At 41.3% G+C, this 10,307-nt stretch overlaps 2 protein-coding genes across 2 annotated transcripts in view; both read left to right on the top strand.

The window, feature by feature from the left end:
• LOC146674573 (uncharacterized) overlaps positions 1-7,150 on the top strand; it is an 11,666-nt gene extending 4,516 nt beyond the window's left edge. Inside the window, exons 6-8 of the mRNA XM_085401085.1 lie at positions 1-195; positions 560-623; positions 6,096-7,150. The exon at positions 1-195 is cut by the window's left edge and continues 27 nt beyond it. Of these exons, the coding sequence (XP_085257211.1) occupies positions 1-195; positions 560-623; positions 6,096-7,150 (1,314 nt within the window). The remainder of the gene's footprint in view (positions 196-559; positions 624-6,095) is intronic.
• The window catches only part of LOC146674572 (tripartite motif-containing protein 16-like), a 57,851-nt gene that overhangs the window by 37,541 nt on the left and 10,003 nt on the right, over positions 1-10,307 (top strand). The window lies entirely within an intron of this gene.

The raw sequence follows: 10,307 nt of genomic DNA, 5'->3' as shown, positions 1-10,307 counted from the left end.
CTATCTTCTTGTGAGAAGAAAGGATTCAGATCTGTCGCTCTTCCCGTCCTCGGTGCTGGGATGGCACTGCAGTTTCCTGTCAGTGAGGTGGTGAGGGCTTTAAAGAAGGAAGTTCATGTATTTGAAGAGGAACGAGTGGGCATCACACCACTCCTGATCCACATTGTCATTCACCCCGATGACGAGTCAGATCAGGTAATGACAAAGCACTTTTTTCTTTAAAAATTACCACCAACACTAAAGTCTGATATTGATTTTGTTGTGCTTAGAAAAAATGAAATTGTAAAACACCACAACAGAAATTCATGTGGTACAATGGGATATATATGTGACAGTATTAAAAGTCATCTTGTTTGCCAATATCATTCTTTTCTGACACCAAATTTTGGTGTAGCATTTATTTTTTTCGAACGGCAACTGGGCTTTACAAAACTTAATTTATGCTCCTACTTGCTAACATAATGTGTATCAATAATTCACCAATCACGTTTTGTTTCCTCTGCATCTAATGAATATATAAAGGAACTCTTACTAATGTAATAATTTGTTGTCTTTGCAGACATTTGGCTCAGTCCAAAAAAACAAATTCACTGAAGGTGTTCACCATAAAGACCAAGATCAAGGTTGGTGTAGAAAATATCCACAGATAATAATCCCGACAGTGCTTATATATATATATATATATATATATATATATATATATATATATATATATATATATTATTAGGGGTGCAACGATAAACAAAATTCACGGTTCGGTTCGGTTCGATACTTTGGTGTCATGGTTCGATATTTTTTCAATACAAAAAAAATGTTCATGCCTTTTTAATTTGTCATTTATTAAAATTATAAATATATATTTTAACTCAAAAGTACAGTTTTTAAATTTAACCCTAACCCTTGTGCGTGTTTTTTATTTTGACAGCGAATGCGCACCTGCGGACCACTTATGTGCAGCCCTGGTTATTTAGCTCGTCATATTGCAGCCACAGAAATTATTTTGTCCATGAAACCATAAAGCTGCACTTTCTTTTTGCCTTATAGTCTGATTTGTCATAACTTTTCCGTTTTGTGGTAAGCTTTTCTTTGGCTGTCACTTCTTCACCCTGACCTGTCTTATTTGGCTCAGCAGAACTAAAATATATATCTGTCTGTGAAGGTTCTCAGTCATCCAGGTCATCGTAGTCAAATATAAATCCTGCTGCTTTTACACATGCACTCACATAAGCTCAGCGATTCTCTGCGTGATCAACCTCTCACATGTTTAAGCTGCGGGAGATTTCACTTGTCATGTTTGCATAGTAAGCTAACGATTAATAAGACGTTGTCAGAGGAATTGGTGCGCAAATTATCATCACTCACAGATCAGTGCTGTCGCTCTCTATACACAGTTCGCGTGATTGCAAAGTGAAAGCAAAAAAACAAGCGCAAATTCAAACGCGATTTCAATATGTCACATATTGACAGTGGCTCACCGATGCCAATGACATAATTACCCAGCTACATTTCTGAAAGAATGTAAAAGCATTGACATATATTTTTCCTTCCTACAATAGCCCGACGGGCAGGGAAGAGATAGATTTTGGTAGCCCCAGGACGTCGGGCTAGCGATATTGCAAGCCCTGTATCTGATTGAGGAATCACTCATCTTTGGAAAAGGCAAGGCAAGGCAAGTTTATTTGTATAGCACAATTCAACAACAAGGTGATTCAAAGTGCTTTACAGAGACATTAGAAACAAGAACAAATAAAAAGCATGATTTAAAATTGATTAAAACAGGCAAATAAACTAACTAACTAATTAACAAACAAACAAACAAACAACAGTATATAAAATCAAAACAGATAAAATCAGAACAGTAGATAAAATCAGTAGTTAAATGTAAGTTTTGAAATTTAAGCTTAAAGTGTGGATTTGGTGCTTTATTCAAATGCAGCTGAGAACAGGTGAGTCTTCAACCTGGATTTAAATAAACTGAGTGTTTCAGCTGATCTGAGGCTTTCTGGGAGTTTGTTCCAGATATAAGGAGCATAAAAGCTGAATGCAGCTTCTCCGTGTCTGGTTCTGACTCTGGGAACTGATAAAAGACCGGATCCAGATGACCTGAGGGATCTGGATGGTTCATACTGGGTCAGGAGGTCATTGATGTATTTTGGTCCTAAACCATTCAGAGCTTTATAGGCCAGCATCAGAACTTTAAAGTCTATCCTCTGACGGACAGGCAGCCAGTGTAAGGACCTCAGAGCTGGACTGATGTGGTCCACTTTTTTGGTCTTAGTGAGGACTCGAGCAGCAGAGTTCTGAATGAGCTGTAGTTGTCTGACTGATTTTTTAGGTAGACCTGTAAAGATGCTGTTACAGTAATCAAGCCTACTAAAGATGAATGCATGGACTAGTTTTTCCAGGTCCTGTTGAGACATCAGATCTTTTATCCTTGATATATTCTTGAGGTGATAGTAAGCTGACTTTGTTATTGTCTTAATGTGTTTTTCTAAGTTTAGGTCTGCATCCATCACTACACCCAAATTTCTCGCCTGGTTTGTGGTTTTTAGATGTATAGATTGAAGTTCTCTGGTGACCTGTAATCGTTTTTCTTTGGCGCCAAAGACTATTACCTCAGTTTTGTTTTTGTTTAGCTGGAGAAAATTGTGGCACAACCAGTCATTGATTTCCTCAATGCATTTACCAAGAGCCTGTACAGGGCCTCGGTCTCCTGGTGACATTGTGATATATATTTGTGTGTCATCTGCATAGCTGTGGTAGTTTATTTTGTTGTTGTTTATAATCTGTGCCAGTGGGAGCATGTAGATGTTAAACAGAAGGGGTCCCAAGATGGAACTTTGGGGAACTCCACATGTGATACTTGTCTGCTCAGATGTGAAGTTACCTATTGATACAAAGTATTTCCTGTTTTCTAAAAGAGAGTTTATTACATAGAAATGTCTCTTTCCAAAATAAAAGCTATACTATCCGCTTCTTCTGGGCTATATTCTCAGCAGCATAATTAAGGAGAATCACGTGCTAACAGCTGTCTAAATGACTCGGCTAAAGTTAGTAGCATGCTTGTTGTTTTTGTCTTTGCACTAGGATGATGTCGGCATAAATGTGCAGTCATATTCGTTGTGTTCCCACTAGTGCTTTCAGGTTAATCTCGTTGAAATGACCTTAACGCCACAACACGGCAAATCTCCGTTAACGAGCTACCACCGATCGCCCCGTGCATGGGGCTGGACGGCCAACACGTTAACGAGCTAACTGCGCTAACACACTAGTTCCCACCCATGTAATTGAGCATTGCATGGCACATCCAACATACTGTTTTACTTTAGCCCTCCTCTTGTGTTAGGGTCGGCACCGACCCATTTTAAATTTCAAATGCATAAAAAAATCACATAGATTTGTTTATTGTATCAAGGCTTTTTGACTTTGTCAGGAACCTCTATTTCTACAAAATAAAACAAAAAAAAAATATTTTCACTAAATTATAAAATGCCCTAGTTGAAATTATGACCTTTGTGTTGTTAGGGTCGGTTTCGACCCAGGTATAATATTATGAGTATAAAGCAATAATTAAAGCCAAAACTGAAATCATAAGTGCACTGTCAGCTAAAACACTTAGAGCAAGCGCCTCTCCTAATCATATGAGCTTTAGGGGATTCTTATTTTGCATGTTTTTTGCAGTATACCTGCACAAAAACAAAACAAAATAAACACGGGCATGTGAGGTGAATTCACTATTTGAGTGGCCATTTGACTTCCAGAGTGCACATTTACAATTTGCAGCATACAAAAAATGAGAAGAAGATTCACAGTGAGCTAAGTTCAGGATCATATTTTTGGTGAAAATGAAGGAGAGGACACAGAGCAGCATAGCGATTCAGATGGGCAGGTTTCTAAGGAGGAAGACAATGTGGACTATCATCCAGAAGACACAGACACATCTGATCAGAGGTGGAGGTCGCTGGTGCTGAAGCTACTCCTGCTGAAAGATTCAAGTCCAAAAATGGTAAGATCTTTTGGAGCTCAGTACCTCATGATGTACATGGCAGGGCAGCTGCTGCAAATGTCATCAAAATTACCCCTGGAATCACAAGGTTTGCTCTGACCAAAGTCAGTGACATCAAGAGATGTTTTGAGATATTTATGCCATTGTCACTAGAAAGAATCATCATTACTATGATAAACCTCGAAGGAAAAAAAAGTCCATGTCGACATGATGAGGAATACCTGGATGCTTTCATTGGTGTTCTTCTTGCTGGAGTGTACAGACGCTGCAATGAGGCCACTGATCGTCTATGGGATGCATCAACAGGCAGAAACATTTTCTGGACAACGATGTCACTTCACACATTTGATATCATTTTGATTCAAGAGTCCTCAGATTTGACAACAGAGAGACCAGACCGAGGTCTGACAAGCTTGCTCCCATCAGGGATGTCTGGGAGAGATGGGTGCAGCTTCTTCCACTGATGTTCATCCCAGGGCCAGTGACAGTGGATGAACGTCTTGTCCACTTTTTGAGGAAAATGGCCCTTCCGGCAATATATACCCAGTAAACCAGGGAAAAACGGCAGAAAAATCTGGGAAGCCTGTGATGCAAAAACCAACTATGCCTGGAATGTACAGATTTTCACAGTCAAAGCTGTGAGTGGCACCCCTGAGAAGAAACAATGAAAATGTGTGGTCCTCCATATGACCACTGGACTGCAGGATCACAATATCAGCTGTGATATTTTATTTTATTTTATTTTTTACCAGATATGACCTCGGACAAGAACTTCACAAAGGAAACTGAGGTGAAGCTGTATCATTGGGAAGTGATAAAAAGCCCACAATTACCCACGGCTATAACCAAAACAAAGGAGGAGTGGACTTTTTCTTTTTTTCAGTTTATATTAAAGGTCTACTGCTGAAAAAAACAACCTTTTTTTGTCTTTTCTTGATGTAAATGTCTATGGGTCGGAATTGACCCGTAACACCATAGATGTCATTTTAGTTATTAATCTTAAAATGAAAAAAAATCAATAAAACAGACTTATTTAAGAGATGTGTCCTATACCCCTCAGTAATACACATGTAACACAGAAACCTTTTATTTATTAATATGATTCTCTTGAGGTTAATTTTACAATTTTTTTTTAATTGAAATCGAGGGGTATAGTGACAAAAAAAGACCCAGAGGCCCACGCCAAAAGTATTAAAACCAACATTTTCATGAATAAGGAAGCCTAACAAGGTAACCAAGAGATGAGAAACAAATTGGATGATAACTTATTGTTTTTAGTATATTTTATAGCTGACTTAATTCACGGGTCAAAACCGACCCGCTAACATAAGAGATGATAACAGAAAGCTAACACGAGAGGAAGGTTAGTCCATGACTCGCTTACCTTCAGGGTCATACGTCACATGAAAACCAAAATAATTCCAAACGCCAGATCTGAATGAGAGTGGGGGAGGTCCATGTTGCAAGGAGAGCTTAACTTCTGTCTTGCTAGCTTGCCCTGCGCTCTTCCTTCTGACGATGCTGTCTGTGTTGAGCGCTCAGTGGATCTGCGCTCGACAGTGCAGCCTAGGCGGAGTAGTCGAACGCAGATTCACTGAGCGCTCAACACAGACAGCATCGTCAGAAGGAAAGTTGATGAAATAAATTACAAATGTTGTATTGTTCGATACATATGCGTACCGAACCGAAAGCACTGTATCGAACGGTTCAATATCGATACGAATATCGTTGCACCCCTAATATATATATATTTTTTTTTCTTTTTTTTTTTTCTTTTTTTAAAGGGACTACATTAAAACATGAATAGTAAATTGTGACATCTAATAGAGCATTTGAAAAAAAAATCATCAAAGAGCCAATTTGTAAATGATTGCATTAACCTTACCAATCACTGGCTTGACCTAGCAAATTTCCTTAGTGGACCAGTGTTCTCATCTTATCATTTAATATTGATTCTGTATCTGACTAAAACGGTTCAGTATCTATTGCATCCTGTTTCAAACTTCAAACCATAAGCAAAACACCTTTTTAAGAAGGGAGAAAAAAGTAAGAAACAAATGTACTTAACAGAGTCATTGTTCTCCTCTAGATTCAACAACGATGAGGTTGGTCCTGCTGGGAAAAACTGGATCTGGGAAAAGTCACCTGGGTAACACCATTCTTGGAGAGGAGCACTTTACCTTTTATGACTCTCCAAACTCTGGAACAATGAAATGCCAAACAGAAACCAAAACAGTCAGTGGAAGAAGCATCACTCTGATTGACACCCCTGGTTTCTTTGACACAGGAAGGTCTGAGGAAGATCTGAAGCCTGAGATAATGAGCTGTATGACAGAGTGTGCTCCTGGGCCTCATGCTTTTCTCATTGTGCTTCAAGTGGGCAAATTCACAGAGCACGAGCAGGCTGTCATCACTAAGATAGTTCAGTATTTCTCAGAAGAAGCTCTAAAATATGCTGTAGTTGTTTTCACTCACGGTGACCAGCTCAAGAAAAATATGAAAATTGAAGATTTTGTCAGTCAGAACAAAAATCTGAGTGATCTGGTGTCAAAGTGTGATGGTCGGTGTCACGTCTTTGATAACGAACACTGGAACAACAACCAGCCAAACAACTACAGGAGCAACCAGTTCCAGCTGGAGGAGTTGCTGAAAACAATAGAAAAAATGGTGGTGGAAAAAAACGGAGGTTACTACACAAATAAAATGCTGCAACATGTGGAGACGGCAATACAGAAACGGGTAGAGCATATTAGACACTCAATGCCAGATAAAACCCCAGAAGAGATCAGAAACCAGGCTAAAACTAGTGTGTTTAAGAGGTTTCTGATCCAAACGACAGGGATTGCAACAGGAGCTTTGCTCGGTGCTTTATTTGGTGTAGTAACATTGTGTGAATTTGCTGTGAAATCTGTGAAGATGAGTGTCACAGAAATGTTAGCATGTGTGTCTGCTGCTGCAACAGTAGGAAAAACAGCACTAGTAGCTGGTGGGACAGTAGGTTTGGCAGCAGCAGTAGCAGGAGGTGTAATGGGAGGCATCACTGGAAATGAAGCCGCTAAGGATGCAGAGTCACCTTTAGAAGCTGTACAGAGAACATATAAGGCTGTCCAAGAAAAAAGAAAAGCTTTTACTGAATTTTCGTAAGATTTTCTTAATAAGCAGATATTTATGTGAACATTTGATTATTTAATTACCTCTTGATAATGTTACATTACATATAATGTTCACATATTTAGGAGGCAGTACATAAATTTGTTTTTATTTGGAGGTTTTTGGGACTATTAAAGGTTTATTCAGCGGTTTCCGTCATTTAGGCGCCTATTTCTTTTTTCTTCGCTTACTTTGCCTTGGGCCACTGTGTCAAAATTTTTCATACAGTTGGGAATAAGGGAAATGTGGGGTAAAGCAAGTGAAGGCTCTGATTAATTCAACACCATTGCCAGCAGTAAGAGGGTTCATCTGGAGGAAAGATATTTGGAGGGGCTCACAAACAGCAATAGTGCCATCAGGCAGCCTTCACACCTCCAACGACCCCAACAATAGAGGCACTTTGGACACTCATTCCCCCACCTCTCCCCCCTCCATAGAGCCATCACCACCTTCAAACTGTTCACCTACAACACCCCCCTCCTCACCCCACACAAAAGAGGATTTCACACCACCTCCTCCGACCACAACTCTTCATATTCATGAAGCAGATGTGAGGAAGCAGTTTAAGAATCTGAATGCTCGGAAAGCTCCCGGCCCAGACGGTGTGTCTCCTGCCACCCTCAGACACTGTGCAAACGAGCTGGCCCCAGTGTTTTCTGGCATCTTCAACTCCTCACTGCAGGCATGTCATGTGCCTGCCTGCTTCAAGTCCTCTACCATAATCCCTGTCCCCAAGAAACCTAGGATCACTGGACTAAATGACTACAGACCCGTGGCTCTGACATCTGTGGTCATGAAGTCATTTGAGCGCCTAGTTCTCTCCCATCTCAAGACCCTCACGGCCCCCCTCCTGGACCCCCTGCAGTTTGCATATAGAGCCAACAGGTCTGTAGACGACGCCATCAACATGGCCCTACACTTCATCCTGCAGCATCTGGACTCCCCAGGAACCTACGCCAGGATCCTGTTTGTGGACTTCAGCTCTGCCTTCAACACCATCCTTCCAGACCATCTCCGAGACAAGCTTTCCCAGATGAATGTGCCTGATCCCATCTGCCGGTGGATCACTGACTTCCTGACGGACAGGAAGCAGCATGTGAGGCTGGGAAAGAATGTCTCGGACTCCCGGACCATCAGCACCGGCTCCCCTCAGGGCTGTGTTCTTTCTCCTCTGCTCTTCTCCCTGTACACCAACTGCTGCACCTCCACCCACCAGTCTGTCAAGCTAATCAAGTTTGCAGATGACACCACCGTTATTGGACTCATCTCGGACGGGGATGAGTCTGCCTACAGGAGGGAGGTTGAACGTCTGGTGTCCTGGTGCAGCCACAACAACCTGGTGCTGAATGCCCAGAAGACAGTGGAGATTATTGTGGACTTCAGGAAGCACACAGCCCCACTCCCCCCCATCATCCTGACTGACACCCCCATCACCTCTGTGGACTCATTCCGCTTCCTGGGTACCACCATCACCCAGGACCTGAAGTGGGAGCCCACCATCACCTCCGTCATCAAGAAAGCCCAGCAGAGGATGTACTTCCTGAGGCAGCTGAAGAAATTCAACCTGCCAACACGGACGATGATGCAATTCTACACTGCAATCATCGAGTCCATCCTCACCTCCTCCATCACCGTGTGGTACGCTGGAGCCACTATCAGGGACAAACAGAGACTGCAGCGTGTTGTGCGCTCTGCTGAGAAGGTGATTGGCTGCAGACTCCCATCTCTGCAGGACCTGTACACCTCCAGGACACTGCGGCGTGCAGCCCGGATCTCAGCTGACCCTTCTCACCCTGGACACAGTCTGTTTGACCTGCTCCCCTCAGGCAGGAGGCTCCGGTCCATTCGCACCAGAACCTCTCGCCACAAGAACAGTTTCTTCCCCTCTGCTGTTGGACACATGAACAATAACCACATGACTGTCCCCGCCACTAACACATGACCCTACGCTGTGTCACTGCATCATTTCATGTCTGGCACTGATCACCACCTGCACTCATGTATATATCTTTCTACGTAGCACTCATAATTCTTATTCTCATGTATATATCTCATGTATATCTCATGCACATATCTTTCTTTCTACATAGCACTTTAATTCTTATTGTTTGCACTGAAGCACCGCAGCAATTTCCTAATGTTGTAAACCTCAACATCTGGCAATAAACCCATTCTGATTCTGATTCTGACAACGGCTATCTTTCCCTGGCAAAAAGCAATTGTGTTTCAGTTACTGGAAGGATGTAACTTTGCCAGTGCCGGACTTGAACTCTTGTCTTTTTTCACGTTACTCTGACACCCCATCCTTTTTTTAAAGCAACTCATTTGCTACTTTAGGGCCAGAATCTGTTGGTGTTTTTTAACTATAACTGGGGTTTTACTTGAGCACTCATGTTGCAGCATAATGCAACCTTCCACAGCTTTAAGGTGAATAAAATGTTTAAATGAAGTGTGGTTTGCCTTTTTTTGTTTACAATCAAGTTTAATTTCTATCACAAATTCGCATGATAGTGCTTTGCAAACTGTGTAAGTTCGAGGAAGTACACACCAGACAGGCTATTTGTTATTTCATGTAAATATAGGTGAGGCCAAGCACACACCTATATTAGTCATAACTTAAGTGTAATAACATCCCACTAGGTGTGGCATGGAAAAAGGTTAGAGCTTTACCCTTAGTATTATTGCTGTGGCTCAAGCAATGGAAGCTTTATAACGTTCACTGTCACAAATGAGATATTCAGAGTTCCATTTTACTAGAAAAGTGTCCCCAGTACTGTTCTGAATTTATCATTAACAGCATGTGCAGTTGTTTGGTCATATGGCCCATATTTCAATTCAATTTTTAGTTTCATTTATATAGTACCAAATCACAGTAACCGTGTCCTCAAAATCCTTTGAAAAGTAAAGATCAGACAATAGCACAGAGAAAACCCCAACTATCAAATGAACCTCTATAACAGGGGTGGGGGAACTAAACCCAGGGTGATATCCTTCAGTATGAGAGAGCTGTGACTGAGCGTTCATGGGGCTCATCTGGATTTCTATCTGCATCTCAAGTTATCTCATGTTACATACAAAACAAAGCACCGTCTGATAACCCATTTCTACATAAATGTGTAATTGCTGTTTCCAAAGAGAGGAACAGCTGCAA

Source organism: Rhamphochromis longiceps, linkage group LG3 (assembly GCF_057381845.1).
Source record: "Rhamphochromis longiceps isolate RC_006_pf linkage group LG3, R_longiceps_female_GT1.1, whole genome shotgun sequence".
NCBI classification, from domain to species: domain Eukaryota; kingdom Metazoa; phylum Chordata; class Actinopteri; order Cichliformes; family Cichlidae; genus Rhamphochromis; species Rhamphochromis longiceps.
This window is presented reverse-complemented; position numbering and strand designations above follow the sequence as displayed.